Below are 20,647 nucleotides of genomic sequence, written 5' to 3'. Positions count from 1 at the left end.
TTCATATCTGCTGATTCCACAGCATGAGGAATCTGACCATTTGTCACTCCCAACACAGTGAAATACTTTTCCTACCTGAAAATAGATTGCTTCTACCCCACAAAAATATATTGAAAACGAGCAACATAAAAGGCATTCTGCTGGGTACTGTGGACGATATAAAGATGAATAAGTCAGTTCTTGCTCGTGATAAGAACTTTATAGGCCCACATATAGATCTTAGATTACTTTCTTCTCCAAAATAGGGTAGATGGTGATTATCTCTATCCTTAGGTTTTAGTGATGTAGTTCAGCTAAATGAATGAATAAAGAGAAGAATGGGTATTTAATGAAGACAGTTTTTGTTATATGATGCCAACCACAAGAAATCATTTCTTGTCTCTTCACAGTCTGATCCCAATTGTCTGAGAACAATAAAAGAATTGAAGAGTGAGGGAAGGCCTATGCGACAGGAACAGATTAGAGAAAAAAGGTGAACAAATGAAAATCAAGGAGGACAAGATGGGGGAGGGAAGCACTGTCTAGAAGGAATCAGCGAAAACAAAATTTCTGCCCAAGACTAAAAAATATGATTCTAAATAATTAGAATAAAATAGACAATAGCAGCCTCTGTGGGGAGAAAAAAGGAATTTGGTGGAAATTGAATTAAAGATTAGAAAGGGGGAAAAAATGTTTCCTTTGGTTTCCAGCAAGCGCCAAGCCACTTTGACCAAAGCATGGGAGGTTAAATGATCTTCCAAAGAGTTGCTAAGCACATTACTTGGAACAGGAAGGATGAGACCATCCCCTGCCAGAGGTCCTCTATCCACCCGCTGCCTTCATTACTTATGGCAGCACTTCTCTAACTCTTATATCTTGGGGCGGTTTAGCCTCTTTAATCTTATCAGAGGCCCCAAAGAGCTTTCACATATGTGAATGACATCTAATGGTATTTCTATTACATATTAAAACTGAGGCATTTTCAAAGTATTATTTCAAATCAACGCAACAATGGGTACTTACTTTTGTGTTTCTGTATAGACTTGAAGAAAAGTTCAATATTTCAAGATAATAGTTTGTTTGAGAGTAATGAAGTTATAGCTCTCCTGACAGATATGACCAAAGATAGCTAATAAAAATCACAGAAAGATTAAGAAGAAACATTTTATTAATTTTTATAAATTTTTTCTAATTTATAAAAATATACATATTGATCCTTAACTAAACTACCATAGAAAATACTAGAAAACATCCCCTGGCTGGTGTGGCCCAGTGGACTGAATGCCAGCCTGAAAGCCAAAGGGTCACTGGTTTGATTCCCAGTCAGGGCCCATGCCTGGGTTCCCCACCAGATCCCGGGTAGGGGGAGTAGGAGAAGCAACCACACACTGATGTTTCTTTCCCTCTTTCTCCCTCCCTTTCCCTCTCTAAAAATAAATAAATAAAACTTTTTTTTTTTAGAAAAAGAAAAGAAAATACTAGAAAACACAAGAAAACAGGCATGCTGTATTAGTTAGCAGAGTGATAACATCGTTACATGTCAAATAGCCTCTGGAAATTTCTACTGTACATAAATGAGAGAATGGAAATGAGCTGGAAGGAGTCACTGGGAGCAGTGCAGTTAGACACAAGTTTGCGTAGGAGTGTTTTCCTTTTGTAAATAATTTATCGCTGGAATCAGTCTGGCTGAACTGGAGTTTTGGCAATAGTGCAGACAGCAACGCCGAACACCCAATTCTGGGAAGCTCTGCAGCACCCAGCACTGTGGGAAGCTCACTGCACCAGGAGAGGAGCCAAAGCATCGGTGCTCACCTACGTCTCAAGAAGATACACCTAATCAGGTAATGAAGAAACAGCAACTCAGAAGTAACCCAGGGTCATTCTGTGGAGGGGCGAGGTCAAAAATCCAAACCTGGACATCTTGGGTTGGACAGACTTTCTGCAGCTTGAGGGTGCCAACCACGGATTTCAGGTGTGTAAAGGACTATTTCTCCCGGCTCTACTATCAGTACCAACTATTAGCTGCTGTGCTGTTTTGGAGCCCTAGGGGCCATCCACATTCCATACCACCTTACTAACCATTTTTGCTATGGTGGTGTATACTGCCTACGTTTTTTTATCCCAATCCACATTCGCCCGGCTTGGGAATTTTTCTCCAAAATGTGTGGCTATCACAGTACACTTTATAATTGATCAGAAACTTCCTAACCTAAAAAGCTCTCACTTCTCTATACACTCTTATATCCTGGCTGATAGTTGAGATAGATGTCTCTTTAGGTTCCTTTATACATGTTACATTGTGCATCAGACCACAGACAATAAAATTACCTCATACACCATATTTTCTTAACTTAAATCTATGAATTTAGATTTTTTTTAATTGGGAAATTTCATTAAAAATTTTTCTGGAAAGTAGGTTCATAAGAGACCTACCAGAATCATGTTTAAAATTCTCCCTTGGTACCTATTCTATAGTAAAGAATATATTTTTAAAAATTTGTTCATACTCTACTGTCAAAAGTATCATATCCTTGTTTATAATATAAAGATGTGAATAATTATATGAGGCCCCTAAAGTTAATTGGTTTTTTTTACTAAACTACTGATACCTAAAATTCTTTCACTTCAGGTGTAGAAGAATAGGCTGGACTCAATTATCTCATTTCAGACATGGATCGTATATTGTTTCAAATGTCTCCAAGTCTAATTTTATAACAATTTAAAATCAACCATGTTGATTTTAGATAACCCATTAAGTATTATAATACAAAATAATTTTAGGTATAAGAAACAAAATATAATCAAAGTAAATTCAGGTGTTGTAACTTGTGGTGTTGTCTTGCTGTGCATGATGCTGGAGGATAGGGCGGTGGAAAGAAAAGAAATGGCTTTTTTTCTGTATTTTCACTCAGTGGAGGAAGGAGCATGTACTGAGCTGCAGGAAGAAAAGCTAATAAATAGGCTCAAAGTAAGAGTCTTCCAGCAGGAACTCACAGCTCCAGTTAAACGCTTTGATATAGTGGCTCCTTTGCAGAGCCAAAAAAAAGGGTTTATTAAATTTCCTTCAAAGTGTTTCTCTTAAAAACAATTACAAGTGTTTAATTATACTGCTGTATCAAATATGAATGCCAAAGATCAGCATTGTTTTTCTCGCCTTCAGTAAATATTAATGTTAGCAATACTGGACGGTAAAAATGTAAATAGTATTTTTTGACAATTTGGACCTTGGTGTTATGGAAAAAAAATTTCTAAAAAGAGCTAGAAAGATGTTTGGCGTGCCAAGTTAATTTGCATATACGCTTAAAAAGCAAAAACTCGTGGTTTGAAGATAAACCATATCTGAACACGTATTTGTTGATTTTTGCAAAATAGGTTTAATTTTGTAAATACAAATTAAAATGAAAAAGGCAAATCATGTCTTATTATCATAATGGAAATAGTTTTGATCTCAGAGATCTGTTGAAAAGATCTTGGAGACAGACGTCCCAGATCTGGCGGGCCACAATTTGAGAACTCATGCCATCGAATAATTTTAACGTCATTTTTATTTCATATTACTAATAAAGTGAATTTTCTCTGATGCATATCTTGTTCTCATTCTAGGACCGTCCTTTGAGGACTGTTGCCTCAAGGTAACCACGGACCCCTAGCCTGGCGGAACCCAAAGTGAAAAGCTGAGGACACCCGAAGGGCCCTGGGCTGAGGGCCGAGAACTGAAAATGCCTCCCTGAATTCGCAGAAAACAACCCGCTGTACAACTGAGATCAAATCAGCCACCCGCACGCCAAGGAGGAGCCGGATCTGGAGGTTGAAGGCCAAGCTCATCCAAGGCTCGGGGCAGAAGATTCCGCGTCTGCGAGAGCGAAGAGGAGGTCCCAGGAGGCGCCTGCCAACCGCCTGCCCGCTGCAGGTAGGCGGGCCCGGGAGGAGGAGCACCGGCAGATGCTTCCCCAGGTAGCCGCTCCCTCCTTTTCCCACTATCCGCTCCGTGGCTCCTGGAATCCAGGCTGGAAGTCAGATCGCGCGTCCCACAGCCGGCCAGGGCGCCCCTCCGCGAACCCCAGACGCTTCCTTGGCCCGAGCGGAGAGCCACCCTCCAGCCCCGTGGAGAACGAGGTCCGAAGCACCTCCGATATTTGGGTGGCGCCAAGGTGGAGGTTCTGGCCTCCGCAGGCATTACCCGACCACGAGGCTTGGGCGGGGGAGCTGTGGGAACACTTGCTGGGACCTGCAGGTGCGCGGCCAGGCGGCGTGGCCCCGGCGGGGAATGGGTTACTCTCAGGGGCCACCTCCCCAAATTGGGTCCAATTCGAACGTGAGGCATAGGGTCGCCCGTGGGGACAGGTGCCAGCTCAGCCATTGGCAGAGTCCTGGGGCGCGGCGTTTGTCCCCAGGCACTCATGGGGCCGCTTTCAGGGCGTGGATCGGACCCGGGTGACCGAAACCGCGAGCGGGGCACAGTCGTCCAGTGGCTTTGAGCCCAACAGGTCTGTGACTCAGTTCCTACGGAAACTCAAAGTACTGAGCCAGGGTCTTTTTTGACGAGTTTCTCTGTTTTTCTGTTTGTTTTAGTTTGCTTGATCGTTGCTGGACTATGTTTGCACGTATGATTCTACTTAGCCTATTGCCCATAGCTATCTTCATGTTCCCTCATTGCTCAAGAAGTCCAGAGGCGTCTGGGCGTGCGGGGGAAGAAGGTAAGCACCGCTTCACTTTGGCAGGAAACCCTCCTGGAATCCCAAGCTGCGCATTACAGATCTCAAGCTAGAAAGCATAATATTTGAACTTACATGCCCGCGTCAATAATAGAAGCATTAAAATATTCTTTAGTTTAATTTGTGGTTTACTGGTTAAGTGTAATTTATACAAATTTATATCTGAGTTACTTTATTTTTATTTATTTATTTTTAGACAGAGGGGAATGGAGGGAGAAAGAGGGGGAGAGAAATATATCTGAGTTACTTTTGACTAAATATACATATTTAAGACTTGGTTTGTGGTTAACTTGAATGGAGAACCTATTTCAGCTTCTAAAATCAGTGAGTGCCATTTTTTAAGATGTTGCTGTGTGGTAATTATAAATATTATAATTACTTGTTCTTCCTGGAAAGAGGGAGAGAGAAGCCAAGATCTAGTCTGGACTTGTTGAGACCCTGGGCAAGTAACTTGAGGCCTTTCTGCTTGGATTTCTTTATCTGTAAAACAATGGGAGTGAAGAGTAAATGATTTCTGAGGTCCTTTTCCATTTTCAAATCTCTGGATATAGTTAAATGGTTGTAAAATTAAGTTTGGGTCTTGCTAACCTAGAATTCCACACCTTGTGGGGTCCAGGTCATAAACAAACTGATTCCTGCCCATCTTTTAAGAGCCTAACATAGAAAGAAAAAAAAGAAAGAAGAGAAGAGAAGAGAAAAAGGCTTTGGCTCTCCACATCCTTCTCCCTACCTTGTCCTTGGCTTCCTACCCAGTTACTAGTCCTTTGAATCTTCTTCCCCACACATTCCTGTCCCTTATCCCTTCTCATCAGATTCTACTCTCAGCTCATTTTCAACTGGGAGGGATCTGTTACACTAATACTCCTGGATGACTTATTAATGATTAATATAGCTTAGTGTGTTAAACCTTCTAGGAGTGTGTGTGTATTTTAAGATAAGGCAATTACCTTAATCCAAAGCAATCAAACCCTGATGGCAGAATTCTAGGCAATTGGACAAGCTAGCGGGAGAGAAAAGGACAGATTTCCGAAGGAGATCCTTCCTGGAACCTCCCAAGTTGTACCATATACGTAAGTCTGCACATATATGAGGTTGATGGCGCATTCTCAGTGGGACCAGACACTGATCCCCAGAATACGCATGAATGTATTCATTCACACCATACAGACAGAAAGACACTCAGGAACATCATGAACTCTGGAAGGAATTTAGAAATCATACTTGAGTGCGCAGTGCTGGTGATAACATCTGTGAAAAATGTAAAAGAGGAATCCTCTATATTTAAAAAAAACTGACTTGTTCAGTTAGTAACCACTTTATTTACTCTGTGCCAGGTACAGGAAATGTAGAAATGAAAGACTGTTACCCTTGCCCTGATCTGGGAGGCAGCGTGTAAACAGAAAATCTCCGTAAACTCTGTGACAGAGGTAGGAACAGAGACCTAGAGAGCAGAGGAAACAGTGAGTAGTAGTAACTCTGTCTTAGGAGAATTGTGTGGCACAGAAGCCAAGGCTCTCTATCTGCAAATAAGATACCATAAATGGAAATGTGAAAATTAACTAGGAAAATAAGAGACCTCCAGCGAAATTCTGATAAAGGACAATGATTTAAAAGGGATTTATTTAGACAACATGGGGAAACAGGAGAGAGGAAGAGAATGAAATATTTGGGTGGGTGGGTCTGAAATGGTGGAATGCACAGAGAGCCTCTCAGAATGGTCTAAGACAGGAGAAATAAGAGAAGAATTGAAAACCTGAGGGGGCAGAGGGAAAATAGGATCTTTAGTGCAAATTCAGGATGCTCCTTAGACAAGAAGTTTGGTTCTTTCAATTATAAGCATTTTCAGGGTTACTTAGAACCCAAATAACAAAGGACAGTGTTTCTCCTACGATTGTGAAGGAGGCAGGGAAAAGTTTGGTAAGGCACTGACGGTCCAAGGTCAACCGCTGAGCAAACTAGAACTTTCACACTCAAGGAGGTGGCAAACAACAGCCTCTGGAAGGCATGTTTAATACTGGGGTGAGGCTGGACAGTGAGAAATATGGTGCTGCTTTTTAGCCCATAAAATGTAAAGATTTGGGCAAATCTCAGAATTGGCAATACAGAAACTGATTTCTAGTTTTCCTTTCTGAAATTAGATTTCATGTAGTAAGTATAGCTAGGAAGGTGATAAATTACTGCATCACTGGTTTAGTATTTTAAACCTATACCAAGCCAAGTAACACCAGACTATACCCATGAATTGCTTCAACTGATAGAATTTGGTCCAAGAATTCTTCCCACAATAGGAAAGTTGACTTCATTCATTCATGTAGCCAGTACTTTTTTGAACACCTCTTATATGTCAGGCACCAACATCCCTGCTTTAATGAAACTTTCCTTCTAGTGAGGGGAACAGACTGCTAACAAATAAGTAAAACATATACAACACTAGGCAGTGATAAGTGCTACGGAGAAAAACCGAATATAACGGGATGGGAGGTGCCAGAGATGGGTAGGTGGGGGTGGGGGTGGGGTTCAAGGGAACATTGAACAAAATCCTAAAGGAGGTAAGTGAACAAACAGAAAGAAGAAAGTTCTGTTCAGAGGTAACAGCAAGTATAAAGTCAGGAGAGAACCAGGCATGTTGGAAGACAGTGTGTTCTAACATTCTGTTTTTAATTAACAATTGTAGAGGGTGGGTAACAAGGAGACCCTTTAGAGGGCCATTGCAAGAATCCCAATGAGAGATGATGGAGACTTGGGAAAATGTTCATTCTTTCGCCATTTGATGAAAACATAAAATGTACAAGAAGATAAGGGAGCCCTGACCAGTGTGGATTAGTTGGTTGGGCAGCTCACAAAGCAAAATGTCGCCGGTTTGATTCCTGACCAGGTCACATGCCTGGGTTGCTGTTCTGTCCCCAGTTGGGCATGTAAGAGACGCAACCAATCGATGTTTCTCACATCGATGTTTCTCTCCCTTTCCCACTCCCTCCCTTCCCCTCTCTCTAAAAATAAATAAATAACTTTTTTTTTTTAAAAGAAGACAAGGAAGAAAGAACAGAAATATTTCATCACACCGGTCTGTCTTTTGGAATATTTCTTACAACAACTGTCACCAGTGATCCCATTTTAGCTTCCCCTTGGTTCACATGGTCCCTGTATGTTATTTGTAACATTAAAATGAATACATTAGACTAGGGCTGGCCAATAAAAATATGTGAAACACAGAAATAATTTATAATTTTCCAACAGCTACATTAAAAAAAGGAAAAAGAAATAGGTGAAATTAAATTCAATAATGTTTTTAATTTAACCCACTATAACCAAAATATCATTTCCAAATATAAGCAATATAAACCATTAAGATATTTCACAGTCTTTTTTAACTGTTTCTGAGATCCTACACATATTTTACACTTCCAGCACATCTCAATTCAGACTTAGCCGTGTTTTAAGTGCTCAGTAAACTTCATGGCTTCTGAGGCTCAAGGCTACTGAGACTCGAGGCTACTGTATCCGACAAAACAGCTCTCTAAGATTCAGATATATGTGGAAAGGTGATTGATTGAAAGGTGAAAAAAGTGTGACTGTCTTCAAGGGGCCAAGAGTAAATGGCCTTCCTGAGGTCACTCGCAAATCAGCTTCTCATCTTCCAGCCCGTGCCCTCTCTCTCGTCTTTCAGTTGCCCACTTGAATGGATTCTCTCTTTAATATTAGTTAGCAGTGAGAAATACCAACACTTTTCAATTCTCAGTGAGTTTCTGAATTCCAGTCTTAGTACTGTGATCTGTATGTAACAAGACCCCTTGAGCTTTGCTTATACAGCACCAGAACAAGTTTAAAGCTTGTGGGCTTTGGAAATGCTGCCATGGTGAGATTCCCTTGTTTTGTGTTAACCTCTGTGTAACTCTATCTCGTTTGCCATTTACTTTCCCAGAAAACATTAAGGGGGTCTTGTAAAACATGGTAGATACATATTTGAGGGACAGGTAGGAGGAGCTACTCCTTTGGGAGGGGCCTTAATATCTTTTAATTAATTTTATAATTAATGTATATATTAGAAAATTAAAATTTTATAAGTTTTAGTATAAATTTGATATATTCACCAATGTCATTCAAAAATTTCATAATTGTTTAAAATGTCTTAATTTATAATTTTAAAACATAAATAGATCTTAGTGATTATTTAGTGCATGTCCTAATTTTATGAGTGAGGAAACGAAAACCCAGAGATTTAAGTGACTTACCCCAGAATACGCAGCTGATAGTTTGAGCCAACTTAAAACCAAGAATTTCTGTCTTCTAACACTTGTTCCAATAGTGTCCATTACATCAGACTAATTTCTCTCAGTCCACAAAATAGGAAACCAACGCTCTAGGAATAGAATAGTCTGGCCTGTCATTTAATGAAAATATAATTTTCTGGAGGGAAAAGTAATATTTAAATAATTTTTATTTATACTCAGAATTTTAGACATAATCAACTTGAGAATTTTCTGGAGTTATGCTAATATTTGTATTTCCCATTTAGCAGAAATTATTTTTACTGATATTTCTTTTTATCAGACTTGAAAACCATACAAGAAGGTTTGGTGTAATTTAACCACATCAAGGGAACTATTCACTCTTTCCACAGTTTAAACAGGAATTTTCTTCCTTATTCTTACTAGTGTTTGAAATCTTTCTATTTCTTTATTAGTCTTCACATCAAAAGAAGCAGCAAACTCTTTCATACCTAGACGCCTGCTCTATAATAGATTTGATTTGGAGCTCTTCACTTCCGGCAACCTGGAAAGAGAGTGCTACGAGGAACTCTGTAATTACGAGGAAGCCAAAGAGGTTTTTGTGGATGAAGATAAAACGGTAATTTGGTTGATGATGTTAATTGTCTGGAAATTTATTAAATAGTACTTAAGAAAATGACACTTTCATTTATTAGAACTTTTGTGCTTTAAATGAAATCAGTATTCTATACCTGTTCTCTCTCTCTACTTCCTTAAAATGCTGATTAGCTTTAGATTTAAACTTGGCTTTATACTTAATTAACTGAGCTTATAATAATTAGCAAATTACCATTTATGCTATAATTTTGTGTGTTTAATGTTTATTATATTAAAAAGTAATCATGAAGCAGAATTCATGAAACTTCAGGATATAATTTGAGTTAGTTCTCTGACACAGACTTTACTCATTCAAAACTCAGAGTAATTTTTTCTGTCAGTGACCTATCCTGTTTCATTACTGTACTTACATTTCAAGTATTGACGATCTCCTGGGTGCTCTGCCAGAGACTGGAGATACAAAATACATAGTCCCTGCTCTCAGATGTGTATTGTTTGCTATGTCTATAATTTAAGGGAGAAACTTTTAGAAGTTCTCCCTCAAAATATAATTAAATGCTGTCTGTTCATCTTGAAAAGGACAAAACGGAGATAGCACTGTCCTTATTATAATCTAGCATCTTCTTGAAGAATGTTAAGTGACCCAAATTCTTTACTTCGGTAGATTAAATAACCCCAGCTCCTTTTTTCCTTCCTCAACAGTTCCATTTTATTTTACTGTTTGGTCAATAAGAACCTCTCTAAGTAGCCTTCAAATGCAGGTATTAACGGAACTTAGTTCTTTTTCTTTTTTCCCCCTCTAAACGATGCCCAGGCTCCATGCTAATATCTGCCACCTGTATTAGAGAAGGAAAACAAAGTCTACATTTTGTAATGCTGCCTGTTGAGATTTATTGTTTTTCGCAAACCCATTTTATAATTTTATCATGGCTCCTTAAAATCTGCTTCCATTCTCAAGTAACAGTGAACAGCCAAATCCATAAATACCTTTCAATAAAAGCTAGCAAACTGAGGGCCCATCTAGCATAGAAAAATTCAGACTCCTTTTCAAAAATGAGTTTCCTGCCTCAGCTTCCATCTTTGGTACCTTCACAAACTCTTCAATGCAATAGTTTCCCCTGAACCTGAATGGGAGCTCTGAGCAGGTGAGGGGAGAATAGCAGGGTACAGTAGTAGGGTACACTGGAATTGGTCTTCCAACCCTGACCAATTCCAGAGTTGGAAGAAATAGTGGTGCATGGTAGTACTGTAATTAGAGTGAGTCACACCCTTTAACTTGAATAACTGGTATCCTATCTGTGGCACATGCGAAAATTCACCACCTCTAGTTTAGGTCATTGGGACCAAGTGAAATGATAATCAAGAAATTAAATAAACTTTGAAAATTTACTTTTCTCTTAGATGGCATTTTGGCAGGAATATTTGACTAAACAACCAGCCACAAAATCAGGTAAGGCAAGAATTGATTAAATAATGTTTTTCCCACACCCTCTCTTTTATAATACATTTCAGTTTCATTGTTTGAGTTTGGTTGTTGCTCAACATACTTGTAAATCCAAGGAAGATTTCTCAATTACACACTGGGCTATCTAAGACGGAGAAGGTCACATTCACATATTTGTACTCTGAAAATCAAGTTTGGTGAGATACTGGAGGAATGAGATAATAGGCTTAAAAATGCTTTAAACAGCTCTGCTAAGTCAAGACTTGCGCAGAATAAAAGTTGTACTCCGTTGGTTTCAAGTAGTAAACTATTTTAATTTTTTTGTCTTTGTTCACCATTACAATTTGATGGAATATGTATGCTACTGGGTAAGTTAAGATTGTTAGCTAGAATGAAGTAACTTCTAGAGAGGCTCGATCCTGTCTTTAATCTATATTGATCATCTCTAACTGACTTTTAGATGTGTTTTTGCCATCTGTTCTTTCATTCCACTTAGGTAGGGCCCCAGCTTATAGGGAGACTGTATTCCATATATAAACTAGAATTACTCAATACATTTATCTTAGTAATTAAGATCAAAGTATTATATAGTGGGACAAAGTTTGTGTTTATTCTACTTAGTCTTTTTTTAAGTATATTTTATTGATTATGCTATTACAGTTTTCCCAATTTTTCCCCTTTACCCCCCAACCCTCCAGCATCCCCCCCACTTAGCTCATGTCCGTGGGTTGTACATATAAGTTCTTTGAATTCTCTGTTTCCTATACCATTTTTGACCTCTGCCCATTTATTTTATGCCTACCAGTTATGCTTCTTCTTCCCTGTACCTTTTCCCCCCATTCCTCCCCTCCCCCTCCCCACTGAAAACCCTCCATGTGATGTCCATTTCTCTGATTCTGTTCCTGTTCTAGTTGTTTTCTTAGTTTTTGTTTTCATTGTTTTTCTTTTTTTAGGTTCATTTGTTGATAGTTGTGAGTTTGTTGTTATTTTACTGTTCATAGTTTTTGATCTTCAATTTCTTAGATAAGTCCCTTTAACATTTCATATAATAATGGCTTGGTGATGATGAAGTCCTTTAACTTGACCTTATCTGGGAAGCACTTTATCTGCCCTTCCATTCTAAATGATAGCTTTGCTGGATAGAGTAATCTTGGATGTAGGTCCTTGCTTTTCGTGACTTGGAATACTTCTTTCCAGCCCCTTCTTGCCTGCAAGATTTCTTTTGAGAAATCAGCTGACAGTCTTATGGGAACTCCTTTGTAGGTAACTGTCTCCTTTTCTCTTGCTGCTTCTAAGATTCTCTCCTTATCTTTAATCTTGGGTAACTTAATGATGATGTGCCTTGGTGTGTTCCTCTTTGGGTCCAACTTCTTTGGGACTCTCTGGGCTTCCTGGACTTCCTAGAAGTCTATTTCCTTTGCCAGATTGGGGAAGTTTTCCTTCATTATTTTTTCAAATACGTTTTCAATTTCTTGCTCTTGTTCTTCTTTGTGGCACCCCTAAAATTAGGGTGTTGGAATGTTTAAAGTTGTCCCAGAGGTTTCTAAGCTTCTCTTCATTTTTTTGAATTCTTGTTTCTTCATTCTATTCCAGTTGGATGTTTATTTCTTCCTCTTGTTCCAAATTGTTGCTTTGACTCCTGGTTTCCTTCCTGTCACTGTTGGTTCCCTGAATATTTTGCATTATTTCATGTTGGGTATCTTTCATTTGTTCTTTCAGTTCTCAACCAAGCTCAATCAGTTCTGTGAGCATTTTGATTACCAAGGTTTTAAATTCTCCATCAGATAGGTTGCCTATCTCCTTATCACTTGGTTCTCTTTCTGAGGTTTTGCTCTGTTCTTTCATTTGGGCCATATTTCTTTGTCTTGGCACACCTGATAAATTGTACCGGGGGCAGGGCAACCCTCCTTGCTGTGCTGCGGCGCTCGCTGCCTGTGGGGGAATGGCCAGAGAGGGAACAGTGCAGCTCGCCTGCTCGTCTCTAGCGCACTTTCCAATGAACTCTCGAATTCTCATGTGAGACTAGGAGTTTGGCAACCCCTGCTGTAGTCCACAGTCAGTTCTGAGTCTCAGTTTTCCGTTTAGTCAGCCCTGCCTGCACAGTCAGCCACCTCGCCCTCACGGTCCACCACCTCACTGCGGGTTCTCTTCGTCTGCCTGTCTTACCGGTCTGGTTGTTCTGGTTGACTATTTCTTTCATTCCTTGGTTGTTGGAGTTCCATGCAGTTTGATTTTTCTGGCGCTTCTGGTTGTTTATTAACTTTAGATTGGTTGTTATCCTCCTTTTGGTTGTGTGAGGAGGCAAAGGGTTTCTACCTATGCCTCCATCTTGGCATGAACTCTACTTAGTCTTGAATATTATACACTTAATATGACCTATTTAAAAGAAATGAAACCATAACTAGGGTTTTAGGAAGTGTCATTCAAAAATTCTTTAGGTCGTATTTCCAGCACAAAGACTTTAAAAAAAAATCAATAATAAGCTTAGCCGATATGGCTCAGTTGGTTGGAGCTTTGTCCTGTGTACCAAGGGGTTGCCGGGGCTGTTCTGGGCAGGGCACATGCCTGGGTTCTGGGTTTGGTCCCTGGTTGGGGTGTGTGCTGGAAGCAGCTGATCAGTCTTTGTCTGTCTGTCCATCTATCTGTCTCTGAAATAAATAAATACATTTAAAAAATAAAATAAAATAAGCCTTGGCCTGTATGGCTGAGTTGGTTGGAACATCATCCCACAGCTGAAAGATTGCAGGTTCAATTCACAATCAGGGCACATGACTACGTTGCAGGTTCGATCCCCGGTCCAGTGTGTGCAACCCTCGGTCTTACACATGTAAGATTCTGGGACCAGCTGAATCCCAGGTCTGGGTGTGTATGGAGACAGCTAGTCAATGCTTCTCTCTCACATCAGTGTGTCTCTCTCCCTTCCACTCCCCCTTCCTCTCTCTGTCTTTTAAAAAAAGAAGAAGCAGCCCTGGTTGGTGTGGCTCAGTGGATTGAGTGCCAGCCTGCAAACCAAAGCGTCACTGGTTCCATTCCCAGTCAGGGCGCATGCCTGGGTTGGGGGCCAGGTCCTCAGTGGGAAGTGTGTGAGAGGCAACCACACATCGATGTTTCTCTCCCTCTCTTTCTCCTTCCCTTCCTCTCTCTCTAAAAGTAATTAAATAAAATATTTTTTTTAAACAAAGAAGAAGAAGAAAGCAAATGAAAAAAATTCCCTTGGGTGAGGATAAAAAAATAAATAAAATAAAATAAATCAATATTAATTATTCAATGCTTAATACTGTTCTTAGACTCAGGGTTAAATTTATTGAAATCACAGGTGGTGCTCTTCAGGTGTTACATTTATGTTATTTTAATTATTTTTCTTAAGATGGTAACAGTGAGAAAACTGATGTTATTGGCCTTCTGACTGGACTAATTGCTGCTGGAGTACTTTTGATTATTTTTGGACTACTTGGTTACTATCTTTTTATCACTAAGTGTTGCAGACAACAGCATCCAGGGTAAGTACCAAGTGAAAATATTTAATTCACTATTATATATTCTGTACTGTTATTTTTAAATGGATTAAAAATGCTGCCTATTTTTTAAATAAACTTTTTACTTTGGAATAATTTTAGATACACAGGTTGCAAAGATAGCACAAAGAGGTCCCATATATCTTTCACCCAGCTTCTCTCATTGTTAACATTTTATGTTATCATAGTACATTTGTAAAACTAACAAACCGACATTGGTACATTACTATTAACTAAACTCCAGACCTTATTTAGATTTCCCCAATTTTTCCATTATTGCCCTCTTTCTGCTCTAGAATCCAATCAAGAGAGTACATTGCATTTAGTTGTCATACGTCCCCAGTTTTCGCTAGCATATATATGATAGTTGTTTGGTTGCCTAATTCCACACAAATGAAAAACTGTGAGAAAAAGGGAGAGAGAGAAACATCGATTTGTTATTCCACTTCCTTATGCATTTATTGCATAAGGCGTGCGAGAGGCAAGCGCACATTGATGTTTCTCTCCCTCTTTCTCCCTTCCCCTCTCTAAAAAATAAACAGATGAAATCTTTAAAAAAAAAAAAGATTAGTTATACTTAATGTTACTACAGTATAATGCTGGACAGCTTACAGATTATTTTTACATCTTTTGTCTCTCTTTGATCTTCACAGCAACCCTTTGAGTTTTAGGGGACGTTTCAAACTAGAACTACCAAATGTTCTCCTCTGTTGGGATTAACTTTCAAATACTAAATACACTTGAATTTGTTTTCTTTCTGTATTTTGCAAGGCTGGAAATGGAGGAAGGGTGAGGAAATATTTGATAAAGAAAAGAGTGAAAAATAAGATCATTGTCAGAAAAGTGTGTGTCATCCCTCTGTGAAAATATACCAAGCAATGGGAAACAATATCTTTCATTTCTGAGTTTCCTTATATTATGAAGTAAAATAGGTGTACTATGATGTCCATTTATTTGAGATGTTATTTGTCATACTTTCTGATTTCAGTCATTTAAGTTGTGTGTAAGAAATAGCTGTGTAAATATTTAATGACTTTGATGCAATTATTATATTGTTTCCATATCTGAAGTTTTAAAAGTTGACATGGAAAAATTTATTTGTTGAAATAAAAGATCTTTCTCTCCTGTTCCCTATAAGCAAACAAATACAACTTATCGTCACAAGCTGTTGAATGAGGCAGGTGACTAGCCTACCATGAAAACACCCTGGATTTCTGATAGAGGAGGGCTTGTTTGTGCTGAGCCCTCTAAGTAAACGTGTAATGCTCTCAGTCACCTCTCAACTATTGAAGGGCTGATTACCCAGTTCCTAAGTTTACACAGAACTTTTCCTTTTCTTCTCTCTTCCTTCCAACTTCAGACCTCATTATTACCTCCAAAGGAAGGGGTGTTTTAAGGTGCACATGGACTGACTTTGTTTGTAAAAGTTCACAGAATTTTGGCTCTGCTAAACTGTGTCTTCTTGGGAAGATTATTATAAATATTGACTAGAAGTTGGGGATTACCTATGAATTTTAATTATCTTGTCAGCCACAATTATAGGAAGTTAACTCATGCACAGATATGTCATAGAGAGCCAGCTTCACAGTTTAAACAGACCAATTAACTAATGTTTAAATTATCCTTTTGTAGTTTGCAAGTGAGCAGGGGAAACGTAGGTTCAAAACATCAGACCCATGTTGCATTTCAATTTTCATTGGTGGCGTAGCTGACAAAGTTTGTGAAAATGGTGGGACTAGAACTAGGCCATGTTAAAAAAAAAAATTGTTGGAGCCCTGGCTGGTGTGGCTCAGTGGATTGAGCACAGGCCTGCGAACCAAAGGGTCACCATTTCAATTCCCAGTCAGGGCACATGCCTGGGTTGTGGGCCAGGGTCCCAGTTGGGAGCATACAAGAGGCAACCACACATGGATGTTTCTCTTCCTCTCTTTCTCCTTTCCTTCCCCTCTCTCTAAAAATAAATAAATAAAATCTTTAAAAAATAATGTTTGGGCTTAGATCAGTAGAGTAGGGAAAAGACAATCCGAGAAAGGAAACCACACCAGTGGAAGCACGGAGATGGGACAGAATTTATTGCACTTACTGAGGAGTGTTAAAGAGGCTGCCTTGGCAAGAGCGGATAGTTATAAAAAATAAGAGGAGGCCAGAATAAAGGAGGCTTGAAAGGAGGCACAGTATTTGGAACTCAAGTCAGTGGAAAGAAGGCTGCTGGTTAGACTTTTGCAGAGAAGAGTGATGTGATGGAAGAACTGTTTAGGGGGGATTTGCCCACCAGGCAGTGGGGCAGGGGAGGAGGACCAGAGAATGGGACAGGCATCAGCTGTTGTGATTTTCTGTGGCTTCAGTTTCCTTGGCTTGGTGTTGTATTGCCTTTCAACACAGCCTGGGTTTGGTTTCAAACCTTATTTTGAGAAAGTTTTTATCCAGGAGCGGGAGGAAAGGGGAAGTAGCATGTTTTTGAGTTCTTATTATAGATATAGAGGTAGCTATTATTATCCCCAGTTTACAGAGAAGGAAACTGAGTTAGGTAACTTGCCTTTGGTCACATAGCTAAGAAACGACAGGATCTGGTTTCATATCCATGTCTGACTTTAAAGCTCTTGATCTTTCCACTATATCAAGACTCTTTCTGTTGTTAGAAACTTAGAAAGCTGTTATATTAATAAATTGAGTTCAACTTTTATAAAAACTGTCAGTTGGATTTTTAAATATTGTCATCTTAACCTACCAGTGCTGCGTTTTGTAGACCTAACTGCTGTCTCTCTGTTTAATTCTTCAAGAAGCGGGCAGACTCCCTCCATCATTTTCAGAAGACCTGAGGAGGCTTCCTTGTCTCCATCACCGCCTTCAGCGGAGGACACAGGATTACCTTCTTATGAACAGGCAATGGCACTGACCAGAAAACACAGTGTTTCGCCGCCACCACCATATCCCGGACCAGAAAAAGACTTTAGGGTATTTAAAAAGTCTATGTCACTCCCATCTCACTAAACCCACCTTGCTGTGTTGGTGGTCCAGGAGATTCATGTTATTTGAATGGTTCATTTTCCCCGAACCATAAAGACATGTCAGTTCAGCCCTTTATGACAAACTGCAAGAAGTAAGGGAGGAGTAAGCACAAGTACTATACCACAGAAGTTCTGTCAGTAATCTTGGACCTGAACTTGATCACGATCAGCTTGATAAGAAAATTGGACTCCATATCCTTGTAGTTAAGAGAGAGCACTTTTTTTGTTTATTTTAATTATTCCCCAAAAATCTGTACTATGGATGTCATAGCTAGAACGGATGAAATAGCTGTATCCTTTGTGCAGATAAAGGTTGTAGAATTTTTTGTGTTGAATATTTAAAAAGTAAGAATTCCTAATTATTAGATTATCCCAAGTCATAACATTGGGCCCACTCTTTGTTATAATTCCTTGTTGGTGGCAAATACGTCACAGAATTTGACATTTCATTTCATTATAAATTTGTGGTCTTAATATAATGACTTGGTTTTATATTTTAAATTATTGCATAGCATTCACTGTATTTTGCAGGTTTTAAACAACTCTGTTTAAGAGTTGTTCACTCTTGCTATCAGTCATGTTTCTTTATGAGGAGTGGGATCAGTAATTTTCTTTTAAAAAACACTTGCTAGGGAGTTAGATCTTCAAAAGATTGCAATGGCAAGGTTTTGCAAGAGTTGTTATACTAACAAATAAATAGGCCTCAAATCTAGGAGTGACTAGAACTTGATAAAGTTATCCATATTACTGATAGGTAGACACACCTATTTCACTATTAAATTAGCTATATATAACTATATCTGCATATAATTATTTATCTTGAAAATATGTTGAATTTTCTACATAATAGCTTGAGAACCTAGAAAAAGTAATTATTTTTCTGCTTTTAAAATAATACTCATTAAAGTTACAAGCAATCCCTTGTATCTCTTAATGTCTGGACACAAAAAACCACAGATAACCATTTTACCTTATACTTTGTCTCATCTACTCATATATGTGACTGGTCTCTCTTTAAAATGTAGCAGAGTATAAGCTGTAAAGCTCTGGAGTGAGTGTGTGTACACAAGTGTATGTGGGTGGGTGTGTATGTATGTGTGAATTCGTTTCCTCTTTGCAGGAGCTGAAGAAATACAACTATTAAATTTAATAATGAGATCCAGAATGAAGAAAGAAAGAGAGAGAGAAAGAAAGAAAGGAAGAAAGAAAGAAAAAGAGAGAGAGAAATAGAATAGAAAATTCTATTCTTTGTTTTTACCAGGCATTGCATTTTTTAATTTTTTAAGGTCATTTGTAAGATTGTATTTGATCTTGTAATTTTGACAGAAGTGAGACTAAAACCCACATGCATTTGATAATTCCTTCCAAATTAAATGTTTAGAAAGTATAAGTCGTGGTACTATATGTATGCGTCTCTCCTTTAAGACAGCGTGACCTTAAGGCAGATAAAAGCAGTATCCTAACTATTACAATGACATTATCCTTTTATATTCTTGTATTTATTTGTTTGCTTGTCACAAAGAAATCATCTAGAAGACACTTACATTACCTATAAAAATTTTACTATTAGTCATACCTCGACTTTACATAAGCACTTTTCTCATGTAACGTTGCACCTTGCACTTTGCACTTGCTTTACTCCTCCTTAAAAGGTCAGAGGCAAACTTACTTTGCTCCTTTCTAACACTCAGACTAAGGTATAGAAGGATAACTTGCCCAAACTCTAACATGTTGTTGAGAGCTAGGTGTAGAATGAGCAAGCACACTTTTCTAGGCACATCTTGTTACCTATAGATTAGACTGTCTCAAATTATGAAATCCAGGGCTATTGTTACTTAATTCTAAATCTGTATGAAAAATGTATAAGCGTTTGTCATATATATAAATGTGTATAGGTACGTATATTATATATATGTAGCCACAGATATATATTTCTTAGGATAACTAGAAATAGAAGATATATCTTATTGAATCATAATTTGAAATATTCTATGAACTTGTCTACTCCCATTGATTCACAAGAGTCTAACTGAAAAGCTCGTTTCAGCACCTTTGACAACCTCTTTCCCCGGGGAGCAGCCTAGATACGTCACATGCCACCATTTAGTTGCTCTGACTTAAATAAATGAACCTAGAATTCATCATTAAGATTGTGGAACAACTGATATTTGTAGAGCATTCAGTGTTAACTTCATAATACTTTAAATATAAAAAAGAAACTGTGATAGAACCATAATCAACAAATGTTATAAATAATTGAAAGGAAAATATCTCAATATAAAATTATTGACATGTATTTCTGTCTCATCCACCCTTTTCTACTCCTGTTACATTTTTGGTGGTGGGTTTTTTTGTTTAATCTGTTCTGTTTGTGCTTCCCCGGGCAACTGATTAGTGTTAACCATTAAATCTATTTGACAAAAAGTTTTATGTTTGCCTTGGCTGGTGTGGCTCAGTGGATTGAGTGAGGGCTGCAAACCAAAGGGTCGCTGGTTGGGTTCCTAGTTGGGGTACATGCCTGGGTTGCGGGCTGGGTCCCCGGTGGGGTCCACATGGGAGGCAGCCACACACTGATGTTTCTCTCCCTCTTTTCCTCTCCCTTTCCCTCTCTATAAAATAAATAAAATCTTAAAAAAAAAAGTTTTATGTTTAATTAGATGAGTTTCCCCCTCTATTACAACCAGGAAATGAATGGAACATGGGTATAAAAAGGAAATTGGACTACAAAAAGAAATACACATTTATAAGGTTATACCTTCAGTAGATTAGATAATTCTACGTAGAATATTCTCTTTTCAAAATGAAAAAAATTAAAGAGACCACAAAATCAGACTGTGTGAAAGTTTTACATCTTTTAATAGTATTCCCTGTGCATAAAAACAGTGGGTAAAAACTCTCAGAACAATTAAAAATTAGAACAAAAGTGTCCTCTGTGTCTTTGCTTTCCCCTTTACCTGTAAAATTCTAATAGGTTTTTTTTCTTTTTATCAGATAATTTATGTGTGTGTATACTTTTCCTGTAGGTACAAGAGAATTTTTAATGAGAAAAGGTTTGTTAGTGCTATTCAAAAGCTCGATTGTTTTTCTTCTAATTGAATGTGAATTAAATTTTATTAGCTATTAGTTTGATTTGAAATGTTGCTTCAAGTGTTATACTATT

The 20,647-nt window shown here is 38.4% G+C and overlaps 1 protein-coding gene and 1 pseudogene across 6 annotated transcripts; both read left to right on the top strand.

Annotated features, from left to right (window-relative positions):
- Positions 1-1,786: 1,786 nt before the first annotated feature.
- PRRG4 (proline rich and Gla domain 4) lies at positions 1,787-19,923 on the top strand. Of its 6 annotated transcripts, none has more exons than XM_045194321.2 (7): positions 1,787-1,820; positions 3,583-3,889; positions 4,552-4,676; positions 9,379-9,542; positions 10,922-10,970; positions 14,332-14,464; positions 17,260-19,923. In XM_045194321.2, the coding sequence occupies exons 3-7, from the start codon at positions 4,574-4,576 to the stop codon at positions 17,468-17,470; spliced, it is 660 nt and encodes a 219-aa protein (XP_045050256.2). In that variant the 5' UTR covers positions 1,787-1,820; positions 3,583-3,889; positions 4,552-4,573; the 3' UTR covers positions 17,471-19,923. The 6 variants fall into 6 exon arrangements, with proteins under 6 accessions (XP_045050256.2, XP_045050255.2, XP_045050258.2 ...); XM_045194320.2 differs by having other exon boundaries at positions 3,583-3,933; XM_045194323.2 differs by lacking the exons at positions 1,787-1,820; positions 3,583-3,889 and adding an exon at positions 3,944-4,095 and having other exon boundaries at positions 17,263-19,923.
- LOC112303189 (serine palmitoyltransferase small subunit B-like) lies at positions 1,824-2,172 on the top strand (annotated as a pseudogene).
- Positions 19,924-20,647: the final 724 nt, after the last annotated feature.

This window comes from Desmodus rotundus, chromosome 5 (genome assembly GCF_022682495.2).
Source record: "Desmodus rotundus isolate HL8 chromosome 5, HLdesRot8A.1, whole genome shotgun sequence".
NCBI lineage: Eukaryota > Metazoa > Chordata > Mammalia > Chiroptera > Phyllostomidae > Desmodus > Desmodus rotundus.
Note: the sequence above shows the minus strand (reverse complement) of the source record. Positions and strands in the feature narration are given on the sequence as shown.

What these genes read in the sequence shown, in the direction of transcription:
- PRRG4 (XM_045194321.2), top strand. Translation starts at nt 4,574, where the DNA reads ATGTTTGCACGTATGATTCTACTTAGCCTATTGCCCATAGCTATCTTC. An exon ending in TGGGCGTGCGGGGGAAGAAG is followed by an intron (nt 4,677 to 9,378) that starts GTAAGCACCGCT and finishes TTTCTTTATTAG; the next exon opens with TCTTCACATCAAAAGAAGCA. An exon ending in TTGTGGATGAAGATAAAACG is followed by an intron (nt 9,543 to 10,921) that starts GTAATTTGGTTG and finishes CTTTTCTCTTAG; the next exon opens with ATGGCATTTTGGCAGGAATA.